The sequence below is a fragment of the Mobula birostris genome, chromosome 7 (genome assembly GCF_030028105.1).
Source record: "Mobula birostris isolate sMobBir1 chromosome 7, sMobBir1.hap1, whole genome shotgun sequence".
NCBI classification, from domain to species: domain Eukaryota; kingdom Metazoa; phylum Chordata; class Chondrichthyes; order Myliobatiformes; family Myliobatidae; genus Mobula; species Mobula birostris.
The window spans coordinates 21,721,198-21,737,735 of NC_092376.1; the positions used below are offsets into that span (position 1 = coordinate 21,721,198).

The window sequence follows — 16,538 nt, forward strand, 5'->3', positions numbered from 1 at the left end:
CTGTCCACCCTCTGGGCTCCCTTCCCCCTTTCTTTCTCCCTAGTCCCCCCCATCCCATGATCCTCTCCATTCTCCAGCCTTGTATCCCTTTTGTCAATCAACTTTCTAGCTCTGAGCTCCATCCCTTCCCCTCCTGTCTTCTCCTATCATTTTGGATCTCCCCCTCCCCCCCCAACTTTCAAATCTCTTACTATCTTTCAGTTAGTCCTGACGAAGGGTCTCGGCCTGAAACGTCGACTATAGATGCTGCCTGACCTGTTGCGTTCACGACACACAAACAATTTTTTAAACCCGTTATCAATGATGCAGCAGTACTATCGCCCTTGTCACAGTCTGAGACTGGTGGGCAAATGGAGACTTGTTCAACAGCTAGCGCTTACACCAGTGTTAGCACAGGACCACCGTCCTTTAACTGTCAGTCTATCTGCGAAACTGGCTTTAGAGACTGGAAACATGCCGCTGAGTGCATAGGAGAGCATGAAAATAGCGACCACCACAGGCATCACTCCCCGCTAACATCTTAACTGCATTCTACAGAGGCGTGGTTGAGAGTGTGCTGACCTTTTGCATCACAACCTGGTACTCCAGCTGCAGTGCTGTCGACAAAAAAGCCTTGCAGAGGGTGGTTAGGGGAGCAGAGCAGGTTATTCGGGTCTCCCTACCTTCCGTCCAAGACCTCTTTCAGAGTCGATACCTCCAGAAGACACGGTACATCATTAAAGAGCCCTCACACCCTCTCCATGAACTGTTTGTTCTTTTGCCATCAGGCAAACGTTACAGGAGCATCAAAACTAAAACCACAAGGCTACTAAACAGCTTTCTCCCACAGGCAGTCAGACTGCTAAATAGCTGCTCTACCTGACTCTGCTTTGGACACTTTTAACTTGCACTGGACACTTATAACTTGATTTTAACTGACATGTGGCTGTTGTGTTTTACTATTTATTGTTATGTTTATTATTTAGTGTTGCGTTTGTTATGTTATGATTGCACTGCTCCTGAGAAACGCTGTCTCATTCTGCCCTGCAGAGCTGATGTGCGTTAGAATGACAATAAAATTTTTTTTGAATTTTGAATATGAATTTTGAAAACGACACTGACCTACGTTACACTAGCGTCTGACAACTGAGGAATAGATACAGAACTGCAAAAACAGTTCGAGTCAGAGTGTGTCTACTGGACCGACGTATTGGAAAGAGTGGTGGCGGTTGTGAGGTTTTTGGTTGAGAGGGGACTGGCTGTCCGAGGCTCCAGTGACATATTTGGCAGGCCTGATAACGGCAACTACATGGGCATTCTAGAGGTGATAGGTGAGTTTGACCCATTTTTGAAGGTGCATATACAGAAATTTGGAAATGCAGGATCAGGCACCCCTTCATATCTTTCACCTAAAACAAGTGAGAAGTTTATTGAGCTCATGAGTGATCGTGTTGTCAGAGATTGTCAGTGAAGTCAAAATGGCCAAATACTTTTTCTATTAGCATCGATCGAAGCACAGATGTTGCACACGTAGATCAGCTCACATTCATTTTACGTTATGTGTCAACTGATGGAAACATTCAGGAGCGATTCTTACGATTTCTACCCATTGAGAGCCACATGAGGGGAGGGGTGGGTGGTGGTGTTATATGAGTCTGTGCTCAAAGTTTTAGGAGAGATGAATATTGACATAAGCAACTGCAGGGGGCAGTGCTATGACAATGCTGCAAATATGTCCAGTGCGTACCAAGGCTTACAATCCCGTATCAAGGAAATCAGCACACACATTGAATCTCGTTGGAATCAACAGAGTCAACTGTTGTGTTGAAACAGCTGAGCTTTTCAGCTTCGTGCAGAATGTGTTCAACTTCTGCTCCAAGTCAACTTCTAGGTGGAAGACGGTGACCGCAGGATTTCAGCCTAATGCGAACAAGCGCATTGAAACTCTGAAGTCTCTCTCTAATACTAGGTGGGCTGCACATGCAGAAGCCGCACAGGCATTGTGCGGAAATTATGCCAATATTCAAGATTCGTTAAAGAGCGTTGCAGATGACATTAATCAGAATGTGGCAACTAGAAATGAAGCAAGGTCACTATACAAAAAAAATGGACAAGCTTGAGGTAGCTTTTCTGAGCAAATTGTGGCATTGCATTCTTCAGCGCTTTGAAAGTGCAAGTGTCGCATTGCAAGCTGTAAATCTAGACCTGTGTAATGCTGTGGATTTGGTGAGATCACTACTGTGATACATAGCAAGCTTGTGTGATCAATTTGATGCTTTTGAGACCCAAGCTAAAACTATGTCTCCAACAGTCTCACAAGTGTACAAAGAAGACACCAAACAACAAAGAAAACATGAAGCCTTTCTGGGTGAATCCACAACACCTGATGTTTGCTTGTCAGCCAGAGAAAAAATCTCAGCTACTGTCTTTTTGGTCGTGATGGATAGATTACTTGCAGAAATTGATTGCAGATTTGTATCATATAATGACCTTAACAACACATTTGGCATACTAAACAATATCCCTTCTCTCTCTGTACAAGATCTGCGCAAGGGAGCATCTGATCTCCAAAGCAATTGTTCAGCTGACCTGGAGTTAGACTTTGTGGAGGAGATTGTCCATTTCAGGGAATTTCATCCGCAACAGAGCTTTTATGTTTACTCAGAGAAAAAAAACTTGCAGGTCATCTTCCCAAATGTAAGCATTGCTTTGAGGCTTTACCTGACTCTCCCTGTCACAAATGCAAGTGGTGAGCGATCTTTCTCCAAGCTCAAGCTAGTGAAGAATAGGCTCAGATCCACAATGGGACAGGACAGGTTGAATTATCTTACTCTGATGTCACTTGAAAGTGATCTTGTTCAGAAATTGGATTTTGCTGCGAAGAAATCCAGAAGAACTAGGCTTTAACTTTTAAAAACAAGCATCTGACTTTGTAACTATCTAGGCTTGTGTGTCAGTGCTGTTCCTGTTTTTGTGGTAATAGGCTAATAGTTGGCTGTTTACAAACCTCGTAAGTAATAAGTGGTCTTTACTCTGCAAGCCACGCAGCACAGTAATAGGTTAGTATGTGCCAGATCTCATTTTTCAAAAAGATTGTTGGAGTATTGTCAAGTTTCCTAGTTTGCCACAGTGCCGTCTCTCTTGGCCTCGTTGTCTCTCATTTCCATTTTACTTTCTCAGAACACATGGTTGAGAAAAATACCTAGATAAAAATGCTTTGGCATTGTTTGAGAAATAAGGCCTATGGTACGTGCAGCAATAGCTAAATTAAGATTTAAGACTGGGTACATCATACTTCGTCTCCCTCATAACTTTACTAAGCCAAATAAGCCCCTAGGTCAATTTTTGTGTGCTTTAGATGCTGTCCTTCAAGCTAAGAATTTGCATTACTTTCTGTCCTCCCTCTTCAGGCCTGTAAGTTAGACCAGTACGACCTTTGCTCTTGCTCTTGCCTTTTTCTGCTTGGTACAGCAGCATTTTATGGTGTCGGCAGGGGCCCCGGCCCTGGGTGAGGTACAGGTACAATGAAAATCATGCTTGCAGAAGCGTCAGAGGCATGTAGAGCTGGACAACACAGAACACAAAATAATAAAGAATAAGAGACTTTGGAAAAGAAGACATTAGTGCAAAATAAAAATGGAGAGACGAGTCCAAGAGGTGGTCCTCGTGTTTGGCCGATTTTGCCCACACAACTGCTGCACGCTGGATGCTTTTTTTGTTTTTTACACCATTCTCTGCAAACCGTAGAGACTGCTATGTGTGAAAATCCAAGGAGATCTGATCTGCAGTTTCTGAGAAATTCAAACCACCCTGTCAGGCACCAGCAACCATTCCACGGTCAAAGTCACTTGGATCACATTTCATCCCCATCCTGATGTTTGGTCTGAACAACAACTGAACCTCTTGAACACGAGGAATTCTGCAGATGCTGGAAATTCAAGCAACACACATCAAAGTTGCTGGTGAACGCAGCAGGCCAGGCAGCATCTCTAGGAAGAGGTACAGTCGACGTTTTGGGCCGAGACCCTTCGTCAGGACTGCTGCCACGTGATTGGCTGATTCAATATTTATATTAACAAGCTGCTGTACAGGTGTACCTAATAAAGTGGCCACTGAGTGCATTTTGTAAGTCTACAAAACTGTGAAGCTGTGTTCTTGAACCAAGCATGAATTACCATACAAGAAATATCAATACAAGTTTCTGAACCATTTTTCATGCCAGTGTAGTGGCAGATGGAACTTTATTGCATCATTTGTTTCAAGAAAGATCATGAATATAAATCATTTGTGCTTGGAAGCTTGATTTTTCCACAGGAGTTGCCAACTATGTGCTCAAAACATCTTCATGTAATTGATTTTTCTGATCAAATGTGATTAGACTTCTCTTTATCATCGATTCTGATGGGATTACAAGAAGTACTTTCATGCCCTGCCCTCCTTCAACAACAGTTCAAGCAAGAAACCTAGTCATATGTATTATTGCACAAATCTGGTTTTGCAGTTTCCTCTGGTGATATTTCATCACCAGTTCAATTGGCTGGCAGAGACGGGCCCTTGGATCACGGTACAATGTCATTACTCGTGTTGCCAGGCAAGTAATCTGGAACAAATAATTTAGATGGCACGAGTTCAAATCCCACCATGTGTAACTGGGGACTTGAGGATGTTAATTAAATTGTCTGGAATGAAACCCTCGTATTTATAATGGTGAGCAGGAGAAGCCTGCTGCATTGATCTATAAAGCTGTCTGGTTCACCAATATCCTTAGGTGGAGAAAATCTACTGCACTGATCTAATCTGGCCTATCTGTGCCTCCAGACACACAGCAAAATAGTTGACTCTATGAAATTGTCCCATGAAAATATCCAACAAATTATTAAGTTCAAAGGCAAAAAACGACGTTTAGGAAACCAGTGATGCCCATGAACCATGAAGGTATAAAAAATTGCCAGCCTCGTGTCCACTGATGGAACCAATGCTGACCAGAGGCTTCATCCCACAAAACTTCCTCAGCAACTGTGATTTGTCACTTATTTTATTTAGAGACACAGCACAGTAACAGGTCCTTTTGGCCCAATTTGCCTGCGCCAACCAATTACACACGTGTGACCAATTAACCAACTAACCCCTATGTATTTGGAATGTGGAAGGAAACTGGAGCACTCAAAGGAAACCCATACGGTCACAGAGAGAATGTACAAAATCCTTACAGACAGCAACGGGGTTGAACTGGGGTCACTGGTGCTGTAGTATTGTTATGCTAACCATTATGCTGTTGTGCCACCTATCATGGTAACTTTCTGGTGGAGAGTGTTTTGCGGAGGCAGTCCACCGCTGTCAGACCAGTAACTTGTGCATTGCAGCATTGGAGGAGGCCATGATGAGTGTGCAGAGAGAGAGAGAAAGGCCTGCTGGTCATTGCCAAGTTATGTTCCCGTGAATTGTTTGTAACTTAGACAGTCCATAAGTCAGAAATGAGCAGCCAGAATTCTTAGTACATATTGGCACCAATGACATAGATAGACAAGGTGAAAAGGTTCTGAAGAGAGATTTTAGGGATCTAGGTAGAAAGCTGAGAAGCAGGATCTCCAGGGTAGTAATCTCTGGATTGCTGCCTGTGTTATGTGCCAGTGAGGGTAAGAGCGAGGATGATTTGGCAGGTGAATATGTGACTGAGGAACTGGCGCAAGGGGCAAGGGTTTATTGGGATCTCTTTGGGGGAAGGTATGACTTGTATAAAAGGAACTAGTTACACCTAAACCTGAGGGGGACCACCATTTTTGTGTGGTAGGTTTGGTAATTTGGCAGGAAGATAGAAACTGGAGTGATAGTGCTGAAGATGAGGCAGTTGGTTTACAAACAGAGGCAATGTGTAGTGAGACTCCTCGCAAGGAGATGCTGATGATAGGGCAAAATTGCAGTCAACAGGATGAGGTGCAACATAAAAGCCAGACAAAATTGAAAAGGGTAAATACAGGATTGAAGTTGTTATATTTGAATGCATGCAGTATTCAGAAATAAGGTGGATGAACTTATAGCACAGTTACAGATTGGCATGTATGTGTTATAGGCATCACTGAATCATGGCTGAAAGAAAATTATAGCTGGAAGCTCAATGTCCAGGGAAACACATTTGTGTTGAAAGGACAGACAGGAAGGCAGAGGGGGTTGTGTGGGTCTGTTGGCAAAAATGAAATCAAATTATTAGAAAGGGGTGACATAGGGCCAGAAGGAGTTGAACCATTGTGGATAGAGCTAAGGAATCACAAGGATAAAAAGTCCCTGATGGGAGTTATATACAGGCCCCCCAACAGTAGTAAGGATGTGGTCTATGGTTACAACGGGAGATAGAAAATGCATGGCAAAAGGGCAATGTTATAATAGTCATGGAGAACTTCAATAAGCAGGTAGATTGGGAAAATCAGGTTGGTGCTGGATTCTAAGAAGAGGAATTTCTAGAACACCTATCAGATGACTTTTTAGAGCAGCTCCTGGTTGAGCCCACTAGGGGTCAGCTATTCTGGATTGGGTGTTGTGCTATGTATGAACTGGAATCAATTAATGAGGTAAAGGAACCCTTAGGGTAGAGCGATCATTAGATTTACAGGGATGTTGCCTGGATTAGGGAGCATGCCTTATGAAAACAGGTTGAATGAACTCGGCCTTTTCTCCTTGGAGCGACGGAGGATGGGAGGTGACCAGACAGAGGTGTATAAAATGATGAGAGGCATTAATCAGAGGCTTTTTCCCAGGGCTGAAATAGTTGCCACAAGAGGACACAGGTTTAAGGTGCTAGGGAGTAGGTACAGGGGAGATGTCAAGGATAAGTTTTTTAATCAGAGAGTGGTGAGTGCATGGAATGGGCTGTCGGCAACGGTGGTGGAGGTGGATACAATAGGGTCTTTTAAGTGACTTTTGGATAGGTACATGGAGCTCAGAGAATTAGAGGGATATGGCTAAGCCTAGTAATTTCTAAGGTAGGGACATGTTCAGAGCAACTTTGTGGGCCAAAGGGCCTGAATTGTGCTGTCAGTTTTCTATGTTTCTATGATCAAATTCACTCTGAGATTTGAGAAGGAGAAGTTAAAGTCAGGTGTATCAGTATTACGGTGGAGTAAGTAGAATTACAGAGGCATGAGAGAGGAGTTGGCCAGAATTGATTGGAAAAGAACACTGGCAGGGATGACTGCAGAGCAGCAATGGCTGGAATTTCTCAAAGCAGTTCAGAAGGCACAGGATGTATACATCCCAAAGATTATTCTAAAGGCAAGATGACACAACCATGGCTAACATGGAAAGTCAAAGCCAACTTAAAAGCCATAGAGAGGGCATATAATAGAACAAAAGTTAGTAGGAAGTTAGAGAATTGGGAAGCTTTTAAATACCACCGGAAGACAACTAAAAATTATTAAGAAGGTAAAAATGAAATACAAAAGTAAGCAAGCCAACAACATTAAAGTGGACACCAAAAGTTTCTTCAGATACATGAGGTGTAAAAGAGAGGCAGACTCGATATCGGACTGCTGGAAAATGATACTGGAGAGATAGTAATGGGGGACAAGGAAATGGTGGACAAACTGATTAAGTATTTTGTATCAATCTTCATTGTGGAAGACACTAGCAGTATGGTGGAAGTTCCAGGTGTCAGGGGTCATGAAGCGTGTGAAGTAATCCTTATTAGGAAGAAGGCTCTTGGGAAACTGAAAGATCTGGAGGTAGATAAGCCACCAAAACCAGATGGTGTACACCAGTGGCTGAAGAGATTGTAGAGGCATTAGTAATGATCTTTCTAGAATAGCTAGATTCTGGAATGGTTCCGGAAGACTGGAAGATTGCAAATGTCACTCCACTCTTCAAGAAAGGAGAGAAGCAGAGGAAGGAAATTATAGGCCAGGTAGTCTTACTTCAGTGGTTGGGAAGATGTTGGAATAGATTAAGGATATGGTTTTGGGATACTTGGAGGCACATGATAAAATACGTTGTAGTCAGCATGGTTTCCTCAAAGGAAAATCTTACCTGACAATTCTTTGAAGAAATAACAAGCAGGATAGACAAAAGAGAATTGGTTGATGCTGTGTTCTTGGATTTTCAGAAGGCCTTTGAGGCTGCTTAACAAGCTACAAGCCCATGGTATCACAGGCAAGATATTAGCATGTGTAGAAGGTTGGCTGACTGACAGGAAGCAAAAGAGTGCTCTGTTTTTGGGACTGATTCTTTTTATATCTATCAATGATTTGGATGATGGAGTTGATGGCTTTCTTGCAAAGTTTGAAGATGTACGAAGGTAAGTGGAGGGGCAGGTAGTTTTGGAAGTAGAGAGGCTGCATAAGGACTTAGGCAGATTAGGAAAATGGGCAAAGAAGTGGCAGATTTAATACAGTGTCAGGAAGTGTGTCTAGTGCCCACAACAGAAACTGGGGAAAACAATAAACCCCGGAACAAGGAGCCATGGACCAAACCGTGAACCGGAACACAAACTTCACGGACTGGACTATGACACATGCACTTTGGTAGAAGAGATAAGAGGGTTGCCTATTTTCCAAATAGAGAGAAAATACAAAAATCTGAGATGCAAAGGGACTTGGGAGTCCTTGTGCAGGATACCCTAAAGGTTTATTTGCATGTTGAGTCTGTGGTGGGGAAGGCAAGTGCAATGATAGTATTCATTTCATGTAATGTTGAGATTTCACAAAGCACTTGTGATGCCTCACTTGGAGAGAGAGAGAGAGAGCAGTTTTGTGCCCCCTATCTTAGAAAGGATTTTCTGAAACTGGAGAAGGTTCAAAGGAGGTTCACGAAAACGATTCCAGGATTGAACATCTTGTCATATGAAGACTCTTTGATGGCTCTAGGCCAGTATTCACTGCAATTCAGAAGAATGAGGGGTGACCTAAATGAAACCTATCAAATGGTGAAAGGCCTTGATAGAATGGATGTGGAGAAGATGTTTCCTATCGTGGGAGTGTATCAAGACCAGTGGACCCAGCATCAGTATAGAGGGACGTCCTTTTAGAATGGAGAAGAGGAGGAATTTCTTTAGCCAGGGAGTGGTAATTCTGTGGAATTTATTGCCACAAGCAGCTATGGAGGCCAAGTCTTTATGTACTGTATATTTAAGAAAGACATTGATAGATTCTTAATTGGCCAGGGAGTGAAGGGATATGGAGAGGGTGAAGGCAGGAAATTTGGACTGAGAGGAAAAATGGATCAGCCATGTTGAATTGGCAGAGCAGACTCAATGGGCCAAATGGCATAATTCTGCTCCTATATCTTATGGTCTTATGGTGCTTGTGAACTACGTTTCCCGGAGGCAGAAGATGCTTGTATCCTTGCAGCATCCAAGGAGTCCATTTGGCTGGTCTCTGAGATGCCCATTCATGTGTGCAGGCTATACTGAAGTTGGGCATTGGTAAAATGGGAAGGACCTATACCAAGCTTTGAAACGAATCTAAAGATTTGAAAATACAATGACAAGAACCAATATGTCCACTGTTATTGGTGTTAAAAGAGTAAGAAAGTATGATCCTCAGTTCAGACCTGATCTTTTCCCTCCAATTCCAATAAACATATAGTAACTTACAGCTACTGTGGGTGGACTCTGTGGGGCTACATATCATATATCCTTGCTGTAGGTGGCAATGGTGCTGGAAGAAGGTAGCCAGACAGCGAACATTCCTTTCAGGCTCGGATTCATTTATTAATCATATGTACTGTACATTGAAACATACGGTGAAAGGTGTCCTTTGTGTTAGCAACCACAAACCCAAGAATGTTCTTGGGTTAGCCTGAAAGTATGAGCATACATTCTGGTGCCAACATAGCATGTTCACATATTCAACAGAACAACCTAGAAGACAATAAAACAGAACATATCAAACAGCAACAGTGGAACAAATCCCATTCCTTTCTACTTCCTGTCCACTCACCCATGCACATACACAGTCCTATAGACCCAGGACAGGCTACATTTAACCCCCAGCCTTTAGCAGAGTCATGGATTCGCAGACACAGGGCTCTGACTTTCCCAGCAATCTCGCAGAGATTCACAGGCTTGGGGCTCTGGCCATAGGGCGTCAACTGGATTTCCAATTGATCTTTGGGCTTCAATCTCAACCTCCAATCAGAATTTGGGCTTCAGTCTCGACTTCTAATCAAGCTCTGGGCTTCATTTTTTGGTATCAAAGGTTCAACGGTCCAATTTAATGTCAGAGAAATGTATACAATATACATCCCAAAATGCTTTTTCTTTGCAACAATCCATGAAAACAGAGAAGTGCCCCAAAGAATGAACACCAGTTAAGTATTAGAACCCCAAAGTCCCCCTCTAGCTCCACCCCCCCGGGCGTAAGCGGCAGCGAGCAACAATCCCCCCTCCCCCCACCGGCAAAAAAAAACAAGCATCAGCACCATCACCAAGCACTCAGTGTGAGCAAAGCAATAGCAAAGACACCGACTTGAAGTTACCCCAAAGACTTCGTGTTTCACCTGGCATTCAACATACCACAGGTTCTCTCTTTCCCCAATAAGGGAGAGTGAGGTGTCTCCATTTTCCCAGCGAGCAGGGAGACATAACAATTTGCTGGTTTACGATGTTAAAAGTCCGTTACGTTGCTTTTTTTCGAGCTCTGTGCCTGAAGATTGCAAGATCTCAGGTCTTTGGGCCCACAGCGGTAGATTTTGTCACTTCACCGACAACACAGGGGTTTCCTGCCTTGACACCGGCCCTCGACCTGCCCGTCTTCAGAGCCCCGAGATCTTAGGCTTCCAAATACGAGCCAGGCTTTCAGGCCGAACCCTTGGCGTGCCGAACATTGGCCAGTCCTGAAATCCCGAGAACAGGTCCCATTCTTGCAAAGAACTGAAGTCAGGGTGTAAATCCAGGTCCGGGTCTTCAAAAGAAACTTGAAAGGCTAAGATAAAGGTATTAAAGATGGAAATAGAGCTGTTTCTGACGATGCAAGCAAACCGCACGCTGTCAGAGCAGTGCTGCTAGGATAATCAAGGATACGACCCACCCAGCCAACACACTTTTCGTCCCTCTTCCCTCTGGGAGAAGGCTCAGGAGTTTGAAGGCTCATATGGCCAGATTTGGGAACGGCTTCTTTCCAACTGTGATAAGACTGCTGAATGGATCCTGACCCAGATCTGGGCCATACCCTCCAAATATCTGGACCTGCCTCTTGGTTTTTTTGCACTACCTTATGTTCCATTTTCTATTTTTCAATTTATGATTTATAATTTATATTTTTACTATTTACTATCAATTTGTACTCCAGGGAGCGCGAAGCGCAGAATCAAATATCGCTGTGATGATTGTACGCTCTAGTATCAATTGCATGGCGACAATAAAGTAAAGTTTAGTGCCATCTTAACTCCGCCTCCGTCTCCGTCAATCCAGGACTCGGAGACGGTGATGAATGATGACCCTAGTTGAGGGTCTGAATTGCAAGCCAGACTCAGTGTTAATTGAAACCCTTTTCTCTAAACCTGGAATAACAGTTAAGAGATGGGAAGGTATGATAGAGTCCCAGAGACAAAACAGATACAGTTCAATGTGGACAATTATTTATCCATTTTTCAATAATCCCACCCTAGTTCATGTTTTTCTTCCCCCAAATGGTTATCAACTCCTTCCGGATTCTACGTTTCATCTACACATGAAGGCCAATTTACAGAGGCCAATTAACCTCCAACTTGCTTGCTTTTGGAAGCTGAAGAGACTGCAGATGCTGTTGTAGCTCCCCGGCCAACATCAGGGTCGCTTGGCTCGCTGTCGTCTAGGGAAATAGCCCTCGGCCCTGCCAAATTGGGTAATTAGTTTGTGTGGATGCTGTGTGATGTACCGCACTCCGCCCAAATAACAGACAATACACCAGATACGATTAAATGATTTACAGTTTATAGATATTACTGGAACTATATAATTAATAGAGAATAAAATATAAAAGGAAAATAAAAGGCGCCACCCTTATCAAAGTTCAATCTCTTCGTGCACAAACAGTTGGAGCTCAGGACCCTCCTTCTTCACCCTGCGACGCCTCAGACCACCTCGGCCTGCTGCCTGGCACCAACAACGGTGGTCGACCAGACGCTCCACACGAGTCCGTCTCCGTCTCCTCTCCTCGCCGAACACCACCCTGGACCCCGGACTCCTGCTCGGGGTCCAAACCCGTTAGCGGACTCACAGCACCTGGTTAATATTCATTCATTCTCTCTCTCTCTCTCTCTCTCTCTCTCTCTCTCCCCCTCTCCCTCTCCCTCTCCCTCTCCCTCTCCCTCTCCCCTCTCCCTCTCCCTCTCCCTCTCCCTCTCCCTCTCCCTCTCCCTCTCCCTCTCCCTCTCCCTCTCCCTCTCCCTCTCCCTCTCCCTCTCCCTCTCCCTCTCCCTCTCCCTCTCCCCTCTCCCTCTCCCTCTCCCTCTCCCTCTCCCTCTCCCTCTCCCTCTCCCTCTCCCTCTCCCTCTCCCTCTCCCTCTCCCTCTCCCTCTCCCTCTCCCTCTCCCTCTCCCTCTCCCTCTCCCTCCCCCCCTCCCCTCTCCCCCCTCCCCCCTCCCCCCTCCCCCCTCCCCTCTCCCCCCTCCCCCCTCCCCCCTCCCCCCTCCCCTCTCCCCCTCCCCTCTCCCCTCTCCCCTCTCACCCCCCAAAAAAACCTACACATCACAATATTTTACAGACACACAGAAAGCATAACAACTATCCCAATTGGTTCTTTTGTCCAAATCAATAGATAATCCAAAACAAACTACTAGCAGGAGGACTTTCTCAGCAGTTAACATAACAAAGAAGCCCTTTCAATTATAACATAACAAAGAAGCCATTTTAATTAGACTACGCAGTGACATAAAAAAAAGGAAACCCCTTACACTGTAATCTGGAGCAAGAAATGCTGACCACCCCTTTCCCTCCATAGTCTTGACATGGGGTCTCGAGACAAAGCCTCAGCCATTCTTTTGCCTCCACAGATTGTGCTTGGCCTGCTGTGATCTTCCAGCAGTTTATTCCTTGCACTCTTTAGGGATGAGAGAGGAAACTGCAGAGCCCAGAGGAAACACACTCAGGAAGATAATGAGACAAGCAGAATTAGGTGATTCAGCACATTGAGTCTGCTTCATCATTCAAACCTATTCCCCTGTCATCTCCCTGTAACTCTTAACCCCATTACCAATTAAGAACATATCAATCTCTGCTGTCGCCGCTGTCTGCCTGCATTTGACGAGTCTCGCTCCCCCCTCTCGTCTGCTTCTCCTGGAGGATGGTGCTGGATTCTTGGGTTCTGGGCAAGGTTTGATCAATGCGGTTTGTGGATTAGATTCTGCAGTTCATTTATATGTGTTTCTGGTTTCTGATTACTCCCTTCTTATTGCTATTTTGTGTGATTTTGACCCAGGCAGAGTGGCTCTGCGGTCTGCAGTCAATGAACAACACAGTGCTAAATTGAACTAATCTGAACATTCCTAGACAGTTTCAATGAGCTTGTGGGTCGCTGTTTTATACTCTGCATTTTTCGCTCATTTTTTGCTATTTGGCTGAATTTTTTGGCTCATTGTTTGTTTTATGTTTTCTTTAAATGGGTTCAGTGGTGTTTCTTTGTTCTGTGGCTGTCTTGGGAAGACGAATCTCAGGGTTGTATGTAGCACACGTAGTTTGATAATGAATGCACTTTGGACTTTGAATTTTAAATGCATCCAATGGACATATCGTCACAGGGTGAACATACTAGCTCCACGTGGATCATATCAGAGGTCAGGATTGAACCAGTATTGCTGGGTTACGAGACAGCAGTTCCACCAGCTGTTCCACTTTACTGTCTCTATAGTGTTGGCTGAGTGAAATAGGGAAGTTCCCAAGGCCCAATTACAGAATTTAGATTTATCAATAACCACTTGGATGGTTAAGAAGGCAAATAGCATGTTGGTCTTCATTAGTCGGGGGTATGAGTTCAAGAAACACAAGGAAATGTTGTAGCTCTATAAAACTCTGGTTGGACCACATCTGATTCTGATATTAATCACCTGGAGTATTGTGTTCAGCTTAGAGAGGGTGGAGAGTAGATTTACTAGGATGTTGGCCGGATTAAAGAGCATGTCACATGAGGAAAGGTTGAGCAAGCTAAGGGTTTTCTCTTTGGAGTGAAGGAGGATGAGAGGCGAGGATAATTTGACAGAGGTGATAAGAAGCATAGATAAAGTGGACAGCCAGCACCTTTTTCCCAGGTCAGAAATGGCTAATATGAGGGGGTATCACTTTAAGGAAATTGGAGGAAAACGCAGGTGAGGTGTTAGAGGTAGGTTTTTTATACAGAGTGGTGAGTGCGTTCAATGCACTGTTGGGGATTGTGCTAGGGGCAGATTCATTAGAGAGATTTATGAGACTCTTAGATAGACACATGGATGAAAGAAAAATGAAGGACAGTGTGTGAGGAAGCATTAGACTGATCTTGGAACACATTAAATGTCTGCAAAACATTGTGGGCTGAAGGTACCGTGCGGTACTGTACTCTCTTCTATTTCCTGAGCTATGCTGTGATCTTGGAACTTGAGAGAGAGAAAAATAACGTACCCCAGATGCTGAACAAATGCCAGGCCTCCTCTCTGAGTGTGATTAAAAGCACGTCTAAAATAGCCAACAATGAAAAACCTAAGAATAAAACATTATTTTCTTACACATTTTTTCCCCTTGTGATGGCAATAGCTCAACTTATTCTTTATTTATAAATAAACCAAAATACTTTGAATGATATCTCCTGATGGTTGAGGAGATGGATGCCACAGCTGCTATGATACTAAGCCATACAGACAGGAAGATAACTGGTTCAATTTGTAGCCACTGCTCTGCTCACTGACCTCCAACCAAATTGTGCTCTTGAAACCTGAGGGGAAAATCAACTGGGTTCCTCACTTCCAATTTTTCATTGCATGACCTTTGCTGCATGGTGTATTGTGTTAGAAGAAGTCTGAGTTGGACTATAGCTTCCAGGCAAACAGTGGACTCAAACTGTCAACTCCAACAGAAGGATTTGTTGGGTGGTAGGGTTGCAGGTTCCTGTGAGCTGGATCTTGTGCCCTTGCAAGATCCAGCACCTACAGGTAATGAAGTGCCAATGTATTCCATGGAAAGAGGACATTTGACATCTTATGCTCATGCCAACTAGAGTCAAAGAGAGTAGTAGAGCAATATAACACAGATAGGCCTTAGACCTACCTTGCCCATGTCGACCATGGTGCTCTCCTAAGCTAGTTCTGCTTGTCCATGTTTGGCCCATATCCTTCTAAACCTTTCCTATCCATATACTTATAAGACCATAAGATATAGGAGCAGAATTAGGCCATTTGGTCCATCAAGTCTGCTCTGCCATTTCAACATGGTTGATCCATTTCCCTTTCAGCCGCAATCTCCTGCCTTTTTCCCGTATCCATCGGTTGAGGAATAAATTTTGTATGTTGAGATTATTGATGTTATCTCTATTGGTTCAGGGGCCTGATGATTGAATGGTAATAACTGTTTCTGAACCTGAAAATAGTCTCCCTCCTTAAACTTCCTGAAGTCATTAGCCAGCTTTTTTATCCCTTTCTGTTTTCTCTTCATTGCCTTTTGATTGTTCCCCCTCTAAACCTCAATAATACTGGCTCAGCAGAGGTCTTCATCTCCCTTTATCCCCATTCTGTGTTAGGTGTTCTGTTCAAAACTCTGTTTCTAATACCTTAATCTGTCTCCATTTCTTTGATTCTTACCATGGAGAGGGTGCTAGACAGGTTCCTGTGCAGGTCTGATGTGAGAGCATGTATTAGGTCAATTAATGGGGATTAGTTTAATGAGAGCCGAACTCTGGTTTAACAAGTGCTTTATCTGACTTCTCAAAATAAAGGTTGAAATAAGAAGAGATAAGATCAGCTTTATTTGTCACATGAACATCAGAACATCAAAACGTAGTGAAATGCATTGTTCGTATCAATCAAATCATGGAGTGTTGTGCTAGGGACAGGCCACAAGTGTCACCACACTTCTGGCAGTAACATAGCCTTCCCACAATGTACTAAACCTAATCATACATCTTTGGGATCTGGGAAGAAACCAGATCACCAGGAGGAAATCCACGCGGTCATGGGGAGAATGAGCAAACTCCTTATAGACAGTGGCGGCAACTGAACCATGAATGGTGTTCGCTGGTGCCATAAAATAATTGTGTTAACCACTCTGTCACTGTAGCTAATCATCAATAACACATATCATGTCCTTCACCAGAGGATCACAGAGATTTATAACTCTGAAACTTTCACAGCAAACCATTGACTGCTTCACCTGCTGGTTCTTGGAGGCAAAAGGACGTAAGGTGGGATTCGGATCTCTGATGTTATTTTGTCTCCACAGACTGTGTGAGGTGCTCAACCTGGACCCCAGGCATGTCTTGATTGCAGAGGTTGTCTTCACCAACATCGGTGGAGCAGCCACAGCAGTTGGCGATCCTCCAAATGTCATTATCATCTCCAATCAGGCACTGCAAAATAAGGTAAGATAAATCTTTTCAATTTTATTAACATTGATGATGAATAATTTATCAAAC

The 16,538-nt window shown here is 43.9% G+C and overlaps 1 protein-coding gene across 1 annotated transcript in view; it reads left to right on the forward strand.

Annotated features, from left to right (window-relative positions):
• oca2 (oculocutaneous albinism II) overlaps positions 1 to 16,538 on the forward strand; it is a 503,930-nt gene that overhangs the window by 211,997 nt on the left and 275,395 nt on the right. The window contains exon 13 of the mRNA XM_072264241.1: positions 16,346 to 16,484. Coding sequence (XP_072120342.1) covers positions 16,346 to 16,484 — 139 coding nt within the window. The remainder of the gene's footprint in view (positions 1 to 16,345; positions 16,485 to 16,538) is intronic.